Consider the following 15,428-nt stretch of genomic DNA (forward strand, 5'->3'; position numbering starts at 1 on the left):
ACAACATACAGCTTGGGTTATTGTGAGACAGAGCTCACCAACACAGCGGAGAATAGGCATCAACATATTACACAGAAATACGAAATAACATCATAAATGTTGTCTTACTTTTGCTGAGCTTCCATCAGAATGTTGTACAAGGAGTCCTATTTCCAGAATAAATCATTGTTTGGTTTTAGAATGTCCATTTCTTCTGTCGTATTTGCGCCACAATGCTAGCCAAGGTTGCTAACATTCCCATCCTCTCTTGGCGCAAAGAACGGAAAACTCCAAAAGTCCCAATAGACGTTGAATAAACTGATAAAACTCGGTTGAAAAAACCTACTTTATGATGTTATTATCATATGTTTCAAATAAAATCAGAGCCGGAGATATTACGTGTATACCGAACACTTTTCAGAAGACAATGTCGAGGTCCCTCGCGCGCCGTCGAAGACAAAGAAAATACCGGACCTGTCACTCCAAAAGCTCTTGTTCGGCCTCAGATCAAGCTAGACACCCCATTCCACCTTCCACTGCCTGTTGACATCTAGTGGAAGGCGTATGAAGTGCATACATATCGATAAATAAAAGCCAGTTGAATAGGCAGGCCCTGAAACAGAGCCTCGTTTTCAGAATTTTCACTTCCTGTATGGAAGTTTGCTGCCAAATGAGTTCTGTTTTACTCACATATATAATTCAAACAGTTTTAGAAACTACAGAGTGTTTTCTATCCAATAGTAATAATAATATGCATATTGTATGATCTAGAACAGAGTACGAGGCCGTTTAAATTGGGCACGATTTTTTCCAAAGTGAAAACAGCGCCCCCCTATTCAGCTTCTTGATATGCCAGGTGAATGGATTATCTTGGCAAAACGTGTGCACAAAAGTTGCGAGAAATAAGAAATGCTTTTTTGCATATAACATTTCTGGGATCTATTTCAGCTCATGAAACATGGTATAAACACTTTACATGTTGCGTTTAATACTTTTGTTCAGTGTACTTCCCCCGGAGTTAGATGAACTTGTGGATACCATTTTTATGCACACTTCCAGTCATTGCGCTAACGCTAGTTAGAAACTTCCTTTAAACTGCATGTAGAGACATAAAACTGGTATCTACATGTTCAAATACAGAAGTATCCCTTTCAAAGGTAATTTACGGTTGAGCTGACATCTTCAGCGGTTACCGTGAATGCAGCCCCCGAGAACGTGAGCACATATACAGTACCTTTCAATGTAAATCGCACTACAACGGGGATCTTCAGTGCTACGGATCGATGCGGTAAAGAGATCCATCGAACTCGACCAAAACAATGAAAATGCCATGGCAACACCACTCACACGTCCTCCGTGGGGTAAAGATTCAGAATCTCCTCATTGCCCCACATCAAAATTGTTCATACAGTACAGATGTAGGATCTTATTTTGAGCCAGTTTGCTACAGCAATGTGGATAATAATGGAATGTACATTTTTTGTAGGGGTTGATGCATTTTTCTTAGGAAAATTAAGTCAATGTGGAAATTACAAACCTGAGAAACCTATTTAAACCTCAAAAACACTGCATGTTTTTGAAAGTTAATTTTAAGTTCTCCTGCAACAGGGTGATCAAATTAAGATCCTATATCTGTATGTGTATATCACACTATGTTGAGGTAAAAAAATCGGAGTATAATGCTTGTTTTGATGTCAACCCCCTCGTCACCAATGAACTGCATTACACTTAAAAATGTCTTCACGTTCCACCATAGAAAACTACATGGCTAGCTACGCTACCAGCTTATACGAACGGGTGTTAGCATTTAGCAGACTTTTTTTTCTTCTAACCCTGAAAAGGACTAGTTATAAATATTATGCAGTGAAAACAGCCACATATATTCAAATCGGATTTTAGTACCCGGATTGTGGGTCTGTTAGAACACAAAAATCATCACGAATTTGACAAATATCCACTTTGTAAAATCAGATTCTTTCTAATGTCCGCCATTGACAGGGTCCTTGTTCTTTTCCCCACGGTCTGCTATCCAATGATCTCTTTACCGCATGTATGAATCAGGCCCTAACTCTGACCTGTTAAAAGCGCGCGCACACACACACACACACACACACACACACACACACACACACACACACACACACACACACACACACACACACACACACACACACACACACACACACACACACACACAGTGTCCTCTAAATCTCGGAGGTTCAGTGCTTGTGATGAGCCACATCATAGTCTCAGCAGTGTTCTGTATGTACGTGACCTAGATTCCATCACCCATCCCTAGCTGTCCATAACATGAAACATTTACTTATGTGTTTAGAATTGCAAATCGCTGTATTTCTTTATTCTTTTTAGAGTTATTATTGATTGCCAGGTAGGCTCATGATTTGACCAGGGGCTGTGTATATTAAGCCTCTCAGAGGCTAGGATCAGCTCCCTCCTGTCCTTGTAATCTGATTCATTATGATCTAGGATCAGCTCCCTCCTGTCCATGTAATCTGATTCATCATGATCTAGGATCAGCTCCCTCCTGTCCATGTAATCTGATTCATCAGGATCTAGGATCAGCTCCCTCCTGTCCATGTAATCTGATTCATCAGGATCTAGGATCAGCTCCCTCCTGTCCATGTAATCTGATTCCTTATGATCTAGGATCAGCTCCCTCCTGTCCATGTAATCTGATTCATCATGATCTAGGATCAGCTCCCCCCTGTCCATGCAATCTGATTCATCATGATCTAGGATCAGAACAACAGTGACACATCCAAGTGCTCATTATGCCAAAGCTAAGGACGTTTTGACATTTCAGCCGGACCTCTGGGGTTTGTTGTTGAGCCCGTTCCCCTGCTTTCTATTTTGGCATGTCAGATGATTGGCTCTCTGGAGTCTGGAGCTGACACTTTAATTAAAGACCAGGAGGGGTTCAGCATCAGAGGGATGGTGTGTGTGTGTGTGTGTGTGTGTTTGAGTGAGAAGAGGTCAAAACAAACACAGACTTGAAATATTACTGTTGTTTTGGAGATTAAAGGGACATCAAGCCTCATCAGGTCCAAACACACACACACACACACACACACACACACACACACACACACACACACACACACACACACACACACGTTTTACTATCCTTGTGGGGACCAAACAATTGATCCCCATTCAAAATCATATTTTCCCTAACTTAACCCTAACCCTAAACCTCTACTGTAACTCAAACCTTAATTCTAACCCGAATTCTACACCTAACTTGACCCCATAGCCTAAAATAGCCGTTTTCCTTGGAAAAAGTAAAACCAAACACACACACACACACACACACACACACACACACACACACACACACACACACACACACACATCCTGTTGTATAGCCGACTCCTGTAACCAGGTCCCAGATCTGTTTATCCTGTTGTATAGCCGACTCCTATAACCAGGTCCCAGATCTGTTTATGTTCTATGGCCGACTCCTATTGTAATGCCAAACAAGTATAGGATATATGGTTAAGACGGTATAAAAATATCTGGAACCAGGATACCTCATGCCAATTAGTTGGCTTTACAACAGGAAACAGATCTGGGACTAGGCTAGTTGAGATTAGGGCCGGGACGTTACATTTTACATTTTAGTCATTTAGCAGACGCTCTTATCCAAAGCAACTTACAGTAGAGTGCATACATTTTACATACTGAGACAAGGATATCCCTACCGGCCAAACCCTCCCTAACCCGGACGACGCTAGACCACTGCGCCACCCGGGAGGTCGATATCAGTATCGTGATACTCGTTTAGTATTTTGGCAAGGAAACAAAACACAAAGAGAATTTTACTTGTTTATGAAAAACAGCCCTTATGTTGCAAACTAACATCATTATGATGTCATCCAGAGTCACATGTACAGTGTCTTCAGAAAGTTCGAGTTCAAAGTTCACACAACGCCGACTTCTTCCACACATGCTGTGAATTAAACATGGATTAAATTGAGATTTGTGTCACTTATCTACGCACAATACACTGCATCGCTGCATCACTGCTTGGTATGGCAATAGCACCGTCCTCGATCGCATTGGCGCTACAGAGGGTTCTGCGGACAGCCCAGTACATCACTGAGGCCGAGACCCCCTGCCATCCAGGACCTCTACTGTATATCAGACGGTGTGAGAAGAAGGCCCGGAAAATCGTCAAAGACCCCAACCACCCAAGCCACAGACTATTTTCTCTGCTGCCGCATGGCAAGAGGTACCGGTGCATCAAATCTGACACCAACAGGCTCTGGAACAGCTTCTATCCCCAAGCAATACGACTGATAAATGGCTAACAAAATAGCCACATGGACTATCTGAGTTTACCTTGTATCGTTATTGACCTTTTATTTCAATCTTTGCAATGTCTCTATGCACACTCATAGGACCCTACACAGTCACTCACACTGTCACTCCAACACACACACACACAGACACTCACTCCACCATCTGCTCACTCATACATATTATACACATTGATTTATACAGACATTAGACACACCCACACTCACTGACATACAAGCTGCTACTACTCTGTTTAAGTTATATCCTGTTGCCTAGTCCCCTTACCCCTATACATACAGTGCATTCTAAAACTTTTCAGTTTGACTTATTTCATTTTTTTTTAAATTATTATTATTCTAAAATGTATTAAAACGTTTTTTTCCTCATCAACCTATACACATTAATGACAAAGCAAAAACTGTTTTTTTAGATTTAAAAAAAATAATTAAAAATAAACTGAAATATCACATTTACAAAAGTATTGAGACCCTTTACTCAGTACTTTGTTTCAGCACCTTTGGCAGTGATTCTTCTTGGGTGTGACGCTACAAGCTTGGCACACCTGTATTTGGGGAGTTTCTCCCATTCTTCTCTGCAGATCCTCTCTAGCTCTGTCAGGTTGGATGGGGAGTGTTTATGCACAGCTATTTTCAGGTCTCTCCAGAGATGTTAGATTTAAGATTTAAGATTCAAGTCAGACCTCTGGTCGGTTCACTCAAGGACATTCAGAGAGTTGTCCCGGAGCCACTCCTGCTTTGTCTTGGCAGTGTGCTTTGGGTCGTTGTCCTGATGGAAGTTGAACCCCATAGCCCCAGTCTGGGGTCCTCTGCGCTCTGGAGCAGGTTTTCATCAAGGATCTCGCTGTACTTTTCTCCCGTCATCTTTCCCTCAATTCTGACTAGTCTACCAGTCCCTGCCGCTGAAAAACATCCCCACAGCATGATGCTGCCACCACCATGCTTCACCATAGGTATGGTGCCAAGTTTCCTCTAGATGTGACGCTTGGCATTCAGGCCAAAGAGTTCAATCTTGGTTTCATCAGACCAGAGAATCTTGCTTCTCGTGGTCTGAGAGTCCTTTAGGTGCCTTTTGGCAAACTCCAAGCAGGCTGTCATGTGCCTTTTACTAAGGAGTGGCTTCTATCTGGCCACTCGACCATAAAGACCTGATTGGTGGAGTTCTGCATAGATGGTTGTCTTTCTGGAAGGTTCTCCCATTTCCACAGAGGAACTCTGGAGCTCTGTCAGAGTGACCATCCGTTTGGCCGGGAGGCCAGCTCTAGGAAGAGTCTAGGTGGCGCCAATCTTTTTTCATTTAAGAATAATGGAGGCCACTGTGTTCTTGGGAACCTTCAATGCTGCAGAAATTTGTGCCTCGACACAATCCTGTCTCGGAGCTCTACGGACAATTTCTTCAACCTCATGGCTTAGTTTTTGCTCTGACATGCGCTGTCAACTGTGGGACCTTATATAGACAGGTTTGTGCCTGTCCAAATCATGTCCAATCAATTGAATTTCACATAGGTGGACTCCAATCAAGTTGTGGAAACATCTTAAGGATGATCAATGGAAGCAGGATGCACATGAACTCAATTTTGAGTCTCATTGCAAAGGGTCTGGATACTTATGTAAATAAGGTATGTCTGTGTTTTATTTTGAATAAATGTGCACAAATTTCTAAAAAACAGTTTTGCTTTGTCGTCATGGGGTATTGGTTGATGGGAAGAAAAAAAAAGCAGACATTGAATATCCCCCAGAGCAGCCTTTCTTAAAGTATTGGTCGCTGACCTGTTAATGTGTGACATGTCAGAGTAAATGTATAATTATTTCATTAATTACTGGAATTGATTTTGGCCAAATGCAACTGCACTCTCTGTTCAGTGTGCACTCTGCTTAGCAGCGGTGTCTCTGCTCAGTTTGGCAGCTGTGTGAGTGGGTGGAAGATTCCAGTGGCTTCATGGTCTACCGGATGTTTTTCCGGCAGTTTTCACTCTGCAACCCACACGCTGCAGTGCTGTTGTTCAGCAGCAGATGATGCGCTGTCAGACACTGGCTTGTCATTCCCACTCGTCATCACTCACCGCTGTCATCGAATGGACTCAAGCTAGCAACAAGTTCTGACTGAGCTCAATTGTCACGAAACGCAAATACAGCGATGAGTTTCTCTCTCTTGGTTTAATACAAACCTTGAGAAATAACGAGGAGTGCCAGCAACGTGTTTTGTGCAGGGAATTGCTTAGTAATGAGTCTCTCAAAACGAACAAATTAAAACTACAGGTCCTGACCAAACATCCACAGCATGACGGTAAACCCAGGGAATTATTTCAGAACAGGGCAGAATGCTTCAGGAAACAATTATTCGACAGGGGAAGACAGTAAGTCAGCTAGCAAGGCATTTTTGTCATTTTATAACAGGTTATGATAAGCAGAAATAAGGGAATACCATCTCTCATAGTAGTAGATGTGAGTTTATCTTTTAAACAATCCACTTGTACACAGCTATTAGCTAACGTTTAGCCAAAGAAAGCTATCTAGCTACTGATAGTGCAACCTGTTGTTGTTAAAATACAATAAATCATTTGCATTCTGAACTGGAATACACTGATTGACGCAAGATTCTTTTTGAGACAAACACACTCACTCAGTTCTGGGTTGCTCATCTACAGCAGCAAGCGGTCTCCTGCCTGACTGAGAACACACTCACTCAGTTCTGGGTTGCTCATCTACAGCAGGAAGCGGTCTCCTGCCTGACTGAGAACCCACTCACTCAGTTCTGGGTTGCTCATCTACAGCAGGAAGCGGTCTCCTGCCTGACTGAGAACCCACTCACTCAGTTCTGGGTTGCTCATCTACAGCAGCAAGCGGTCTCCTGGTTGACTGAGAACACACTCACTCAGTTCTGGGTTGCTCATCTACAGCAGGAAGCGGTCTCCTGCCTGACTGAGAACACACTCACAGTTCTGGGTTGCTCATCTACAGCAGGAAGCGGTCTCCTGCCTGACTGAGAACACACTCACAGTTCTGGGTTGCTCATCTACAGCAGGAAGCGGTCTCCTGCCTGACTGAGAACACACTCACAGTTCTGGGTTGCTCATCTACAGCAGGAAGCGGTCTCCTGCCTGACTGAGAACCCACTCACAGTTCTGGGTTGTTCATCTACAACAGGAAGCGGTCTCCTGCCTAGCTGAGAAAGCAGTAGATGTTCTGATCCAGTTTGGCACCACATACGGTGCATTCGGGAAAGTATTCAGACCTCTTGACTTTTTCCACATTTTGTTTGGTTACATCCTTATTCACAAAATGGATTAGATTGTTTTACCCCTTCATCAATCTGCACACAATAGCCAATAATGACAAAGCAAAAACAGGTTTAAATTATTTTGCTAATTTATAAAAAAAAAAAAAAAAAACTGAAATATCACATTTTTAAAAGTATTCAGACCCTTTACTCAGTACCTTGTTGAAGCATCTTTTGGAGGGATTACAGCCTCGAGTCTTCTTGGGGACGACGCTCCAAGCTTGGCACACCTGTATTTGGGGAGTTCCTCCCATTCTCTGCACATCCTCTCAAGCTCTGTGGTATTGTGTGTAGATCGCTGAGGATTTTTATTTATTTAATCCATTTTAGAATGAGTCTGTTCGTAACAAAATGTGGAAAAAGTCAAGGGGTCTGAGTACTTTCCATAAGGCACTGTACCTATGGCAGCGAGGGTACTCAACTCTGGCATACTTTAGAAACAAGTAAAGAAACAAGCAAAGAAACAGACTCAATGCTGAGCATGACCAGTGTTGCGCTGTCACTAACTGAGCCCAGAATAGACCTGCTTCAACCAGTCACACACCTCTCATTAGGACCGTGTGTGTTTTCTGCTCTACATCTGTGTGATGTGATCAATCAGTTTATTCCAGTTCGGAATAAAAATGATTTATTTATTGTATTTTAACAGCAACAGTTCCAACCTAGACTTTTGTTTTCAACAATATTTTCTACAGTAAGATGTACAGTAGGCCTGATCATTTTTCATCTGTACTGTTACTTAGGGTTGCACTATCAAACACTGAGCCTGTGTGTGTGTTCTGTTATACATCTGTGTGATGTGATCAATCAGTTCATAATTACAATGATTTATTGTATTTTAACAGCAACAGTTCCAACCTAAGAGTGTTATATATATATATATATATATATATATATATATATATATATATATATATATATATATAGTATATATACTGTATATATACACTACCGTTCAAAAGTTTGGGGTCACTGGAAATGTCCTTGTTTTCCATGCAAACACACATGAAACGAGTTGCACAATTAATAGGAAACATAGTCAAGACGTTGATGAGGTTAAAAATAAAGCATTTTAATTTTCAATTGTGTCCCTCAAACTTTGCTTTCTTCAAAGAATCCTACATTTGCAGCAATTACAGACCTTTGGCATTCTAGTTGTCAATTTGTTGAGATAATCTGAAGAGATTTCACCCCATGCTTCTTGAAGCACCTGCCACAAGTTGGATTGGCTTGATGGGCACTTCTTACGTACCATACGGTCAAGCTGCTCCCACAACAGCTCAATAGGGTTGAGATCCGGTGACTGTGCTGGCCACTCCATTATAGACAGAATACCAGCTGACTGCTTCTTCCCTAAATAGTTCTTGCATAGTTTAGAGCTGTGCTTTGGGTTATTGTCGTGTTGCAGGAGGAAATTGGCTCCAACTAAGCGCTGTCCACAGGGTATGGCATGGCGTTGCAAAATTGAGTGATAGCCTTCCTTCTTCAAGATCCCTTTTACCCTGTACAAATCTCCCACTTTACCACCACCAAAGCACTCCCAGACCATCATATTGCCTCCACCATGCTTGACAGATGGCGTCAAGCACTCCTCCAGCATCTTTTCATTTTTTCTGCATCTCATGAATGTTCTTCTTTGTGATCCGAACAACTCAAACTTAGGTTTGTCTGTCCATAACACTTTTGCTTTTCTTTCAAAAACATGGACATTTCTAAGTGACCCCAAACTGTTGAATGGTAGTGTATATATACAGTGGGGAGAACAAGTATTTGATACACTGACGATTTTGCAGGTTTTCCTACTTACAAAACATGTAGAAGTCTGTAATTTTTATCATAGGTACACTTCAACTGTGAGAGACGGAATCTAAAACAAAAATCCAGAAAATCACATTGTATGATATTTAAGTAATTCATTTGCATTTTATTGCATGACATAAGTATTTGATCACCTACCAACCAGTAAGAATTCCGGCTCTCACAGACCTGTTAGTTTTTCTTTAAGAAGCCCTCCTGTTCTCCACTCATTACCTGTATGAACTGCACCTGTTTGAACTCGTTACCTGTATAAAAGACACCTGTCCACACACTCAATCAAACAGACTCCAACCTCTCCACAATGGCCAAGACCAGAGAGCTGTGTCAGGACATCAGGGATAAAATTGTAGACCTGCACACGGCTGGGATGGGCTACAGGACAATAGGCAAGCAGCTTGGTGAGAAGGCAACAACTGTTGGCGCAATTATTAGAAAATGGAAGAAGTTCAAGATGATGGTCAATCACCCTCGGTCTGGGGCTCCATGCAAGATCTCACCTCGTGGGGCGTCAATGATCATGAGGAAGGTGAGAGATCAGCCCAGAACTACACGGCAGGACCTGGTCAATGACCTGAAGAGAGCTGGGACCACAGTCTCAAAGAAAACATTAGTAACACACTACGCCGTCATGGATTAAAATCCTGCAGCGCACGCAAGGTCCCCCTGCTCAAGCCAGCGCTTGTCCAGGCCCGTCTGAAGTTTGCCAATGACCATCTGGATGATCCAGAGGAGGAATGGGAGAAGGTCATGTGGTCTGATGAGACAAAAATAGAGCTTTTTGGTCTAAACTCCACTCGCCGTGTTTGGAGGATGGAGAAGGGTGAGTACAACCCCGAGAACACTATCCCAACCGTGAAGCATGGAGGTGGAAACATCATTCTTTGGGGATGCTTTTCTGCAAAGGGGACAGGACGACTGCACCGTATTGAGGGGAGGATGGATGGGGCCATGTATCGCGAGATCTTGGCCAACAACCTTCTTCCCTCAGTAAGAGCATTGAAGATGGGTCGTGGCTGGGTCTTCCAGCATGACAACGACCCAAAACACACAGCCAGGGCAACTAGGGAGTGGCTCCGTAAGAAGCATCTCAAGGTCCTGGAGTGGCCTAGCCAGTCTCCAGACCTGAACCCAATAGAAAATCTTTGGAGGGAGCTGAAAGTCCATATTGCCCAGCGACAGCCCCGAAACCTGAAGGATCTGGAGAAGGTCTGTATGGAGGAGTGGGCCAAAATCCCTGCTGCAGTGTGTGCAAACCTGGTCAAGAACTACAGGAAACGTATGATCTCTGTAATTGCAAACAAAGGTTTCTGTACCAAATATTAAGTTCTGCTTTTCTGATGTATCAAATACTTATGTCATGCAATAAAATGCAAATTAATTACTTAAAAATCATACAATGTGATTTTCTGGATTTTCGTTTTTTTTGTTTTAGATTCCATCTTTCACAGTTGAAGTGTACCTATGATAAAAATTACAGACCTCTACATGCTTTGTAAGTAGGAAAACCTGCAAAATCGGCAGTGTATCAAATACTTATATGAATTGTGCAGATGTGATACTAACTTTTCAGATGCTATTTTTGAGGTTTTCATTGAATAGTTTGTGTTCCCCACTGTATATAAATGGGTATTTCATTTAATTGTTATTTGTCTATGTTGCATTTGTTAATTGGCATAAGTACAATGAAATGTACCGATATCTATATATAGTTGCATGCTTTCGTAAGCTTAGGTCCCAGGAAAGACAGAATTTCAAAATTGGGTCCCGGGCTGAAAAAGTTTAAGAAGCCCTGCCTTTGAGCATGATATTAGTTACAATTTGGATGGTGTATCAATACACCCAGTCACTACAAAGATACATGTGTCCTTTCTAACTCAGTTGCCGGAGAGGAATGAAACCGCTCAGGGAATTCACCATGAAGGGAAAGGGTGACTTTAAAACTTTTACAGAGTTATGGCTGCAGCATGCTATGGGTATGCGTGTCATTGGCAATAACTGGGTAGTTTTTTTGTTGTTGATGACAATAAATGGAATAGAGTTAAGCACAGGCAAAATCCTAGAGGAAAACCTGGTTCAGTCTGCTCTCCAACAGACACTGGGAGACAAATGCACCTTTCAGCAGGACAATAACATACAACACATGGCCAAATGTACACTGGAGTTGCTTACCAAAACAACATTGAATGTTCCTGAGTGGCCTAGATACAGTTTCGACTTAAATTGGCTTGAAAATCTATGGAAAGACTTGAAAATGGCTGTCCAGCAATGAACAACAACCAACTTGACAGGGCTTGAAGAATTTAGATAATAATAATGAATAATGAACCAGAATGAATAACAGCTGTAATCGCTGCCAAAGATTATTCTAACATGTACTGACTCCAGGGTGTGAATACTTATGTAAATTTGATATTTCTGTATTTCATTTTGAAGATTTATTTTCTTTTCACTTTGTAATTATGGGTTATTGTTTGTAGATGGTTGAGAAAAAACAACAATTTAATCCATTTTTTATTCAGGCTGTGACACAATAAAATGTGGAATAAGTCAAGGTTTATGAATACTTTCTGAAGGCATTGTATTTATTTTCCAAGCTAAAGCACATAATATTCTACATACAGCAGCTTAGGACACAAGAGTTGGTCCTTTATCTCAGTATTATTTTAAACACCAGCAATGGTATTCTCTAGATTAGGATTAGCATATTTTCATACAATGACTCACTTGGCTACGTGGTTGACGACCGGAGCAAAGTTGGTTGGTCCGTAGAGTTGTACAGTCTTCAGACTCTGATGGTATGCTTCTAGAATCCCCCCCATTCCGTTGCAGTAAGGGTTCTCTATGTTGCCATTCTGTGAAGGAGAAAATACAAACATGTTACCTGAATTAGTTAATCAGGTAAATACCTTTTTGAATTGTTCATTTCTGAGATAGATATAAGGATAATATAGTGAGGGAATCGACGACGTGAGTGTAAAGGCGTATGCATACATCGGTTCGGTTTGTTCCAAGCAGAATTCGGCTGGGCAAAGCGAACGTCTCTGCTCGCATACTCCCTAAAGACCTCGCTTGTAAAACGAGAAAAAAAGTGGCAATATTACTGTTGTTTGTCCCTCTTAAGCCACCGTAGCAACAACATCACCAGTAACACTTCTTCAAAATAGTCTGAATTAATTAATCTAAGATAAATCAAGAAATTTGTAATTAATTTTGACGTTTTTACTCTGGAGTTGTAAGTGGCACAATTTTACATATAACTAAGATGTTCGGGCTCAAAAACAAAGTTGTCATTGTACGCTGATGATTCGTGTTTTCTTTTAAATCCACAATTAGAATCACTCCACAGCCTCATAGAGGATCTAGATACTTTTCTAACCTCTCTGGATTAAAACCAAATTTTGATACTATTGTAATATTTTACGTATTGGATCACTAAAAATAAAACATTTACATTACCGTGTAGTTTAATAATAAAATGGTCTGACATACTCGTTATACATATCCCGAAAGAAAGAAATGATCTCACATAAATACATTTTAATAAAAAGTTAGCAAAAATAGATAGGTTCCTTTCCATGGTAGCAAGATCTTGTCTGTTTGTGGAAAAATCACCCTGATTAACTCTTTAGTCATATCATAGTTGACCTATTTGCTTATGGTTTGGCCTACACCTAGCAACCAGTTTTTATTATTATTATATGAGTACAAAAGATGACATAATATTTGGAATGGCAAGCCAGACAAAATTAAAAGGGCCTATTTATATAATGAATATGAATTTGGAGGGCAGAAATTATCAAAAATTAAAGCATTAGACTTCTCACTAAAGGCTTCAGTCATACAAAAGTTATACTTAAATCCGAACTGGTTCTCTAGCAAATTAGTAAGAATGTCTCACCCCATGCTCAAGAATGGCCTTTTTCCCTTTATTCAGATTATTTGAAAACGAAATTGTCTACAAAATATTGTTATTTTTTAAACAAACCATAGAAAGTTGGTTGCAATTTCAGTTTAATCAATCAGAAAATACATAACAAATAATTCAACAAATAGTGTGGTTAAACTCAAATATACTAATAGATTAAAAAAAACTTATAAAAAAAACTAACAGATAAAAAAACGTATTGTTAAAAAAAGGTATAATCTTTGTAAATAATATCATAAATAGGACTGGTGGAGTTATGTCACACATGCAGCTAACACAAATATATGTAAATTAAATATAAATATATGTACCATAAATTACAACCAACTAATTGCAGCATTACTGCAAAAATGGAAGAGGAAAGGGAACGGGAAAAAGTAAGGAACTTGTCTGTCGGCCCTGTATTAAAGACCAAAACTGGTTAAAGAAAATTATGATAAATAAATATATATACCAGTTTCATTTAAGGACCATATAGATTGTAAAATAGTTGGGAAGAGATTTTTTGATGTACCAACTCCATGGCATCTGGCTTATGAATTGACACGCAAAACAACGTCGGATTCAAAACTTAGAATTTTTCTATTTTAATTATTATACAAAATTCTTGCAACCAATAGAATGTTATAGATATGGGGAACACAACCTTCCCAGCTCTGCAGATTTGGCTGCGAGGAGGCAGATTCATTACATAATTGATTTTGAATTGCAAAATTTAATTGGAGCTAACGCTGCAGATAGCAATACTGGGTGATTTGAAAAGTCATAGTCAATCAATCAATAATATAATAATAATACTTTTAGCTAAAATATTTATATTTGATTTACAATCTGTAGAAACTACGAGAATAGAAAGGTTCAGAACATTTTTGAAGCATCACGGGACAGTTTAAAAGTATATGGCAAATAAAATCCAAAACGGATGGTGTTAAGAGATAGATGGGAGGGGTTGAATGGAGCTGAATGGTGGGACTAATAACAACAAGATAACCAATGTAAAATATACTATGTCTGTAAAATGTATATAGATTCAGAACTTTTGTGAAGTAGAACAGTTATAAATATTTGGCAAATAGAAATCAAAATGGATGGACATCAGAAATAGAGGAAGGCCAGGACAAAAACCAAACAAAACATAACTATTTAAAATAGATTGTGTCTGTAAAATGTATTTGGCACTGTGTGTATAAGCTGGAAGTGGAAGCCTTGGAAAGTGTTGTTATTCATTAGTTTACTCCAATTAGGGGAGGGGTGGTAGGGTTTGCGGAAAATAATAAAGGACCAAAAATTATATATATATATATATGTAAACATTTAAAGTTTCAGAGCAGTACTTCAAGTGAAAAAATGTCCATGAAAACTGGTAGTGTACTGCAGAAAGAAGGGACTATCTGCTGCACTCTCTCCTCTCTCTCGTTGAATGACAGCAAACACATCATTGTAGAATCCCGTTCGCAATTCCCACCCCTACTGTTGATCAATCGCCAATGAAGGAGCGTGGACTTCTGATACCGAATTTCGACTTTCCTCAAGAAAAAAAAAATAGTGCGCGAACAGCCGAAGAAAATAACCCGCCGAACACCAAAACGAATAAAATTCTTTCATAATATACTGGGACAGGCTGTAATCTCCATATATAGAGTGATTTTGATAAGCCTCCAACCTAAAACCAACATCATTCTAGCTTCACTGTACAGACAATGAGAATAGAAACCCTTGAAAGTGTGCTGGTTGGTTGGTTTTCATCATATTGTCAGATGTGTGAATAATCTTAATCAGAAAGGAAGGTGAGACGGTGGATACCTTGTCGATGGGCTGCTCACCACAATCCACATTAACTGGCTGATTTAAGACTAATTGATTTAAGAATCCTTAAGGCTTACAGAAGCTAATTTGCACTATAAAAAGGTTTAAATTAAATCTGTGTTTTAATTTATGCATGCTCGTATCTGTCAAAGAAACACACATGTTCACACTCTCTCTGTCTTCTCTATGTTCCCACTGTCACTGCCTCACACACACACACACACACACACACACACACACACACACACACACACACACACACACACACACACACACACACACA

At 40.3% G+C, this 15,428-nt stretch overlaps 1 protein-coding gene across 1 annotated transcript in view; it reads right to left on the reverse strand.

Moving 5' to 3' along the window:
- LOC129861294 (copine-5-like) overlaps positions 1-15,428 on the reverse strand; it is a 207,616-nt gene that overhangs the window by 15,007 nt on the left and 177,181 nt on the right. Inside the window, exon 19 of the mRNA XM_055932583.1 lies at positions 12,139-12,266. Within this exon, the coding sequence (XP_055788558.1) occupies positions 12,139-12,266 (128 nt within the window). The remainder of the gene's footprint in view (positions 1-12,138; positions 12,267-15,428) is intronic.

The sequence above is a fragment of the Salvelinus fontinalis genome, chromosome 8 (assembly GCF_029448725.1).
Source record: "Salvelinus fontinalis isolate EN_2023a chromosome 8, ASM2944872v1, whole genome shotgun sequence".
In the NCBI taxonomy this organism is placed as follows: Eukaryota; Metazoa; Chordata; class Actinopteri; order Salmoniformes; family Salmonidae; genus Salvelinus; species Salvelinus fontinalis.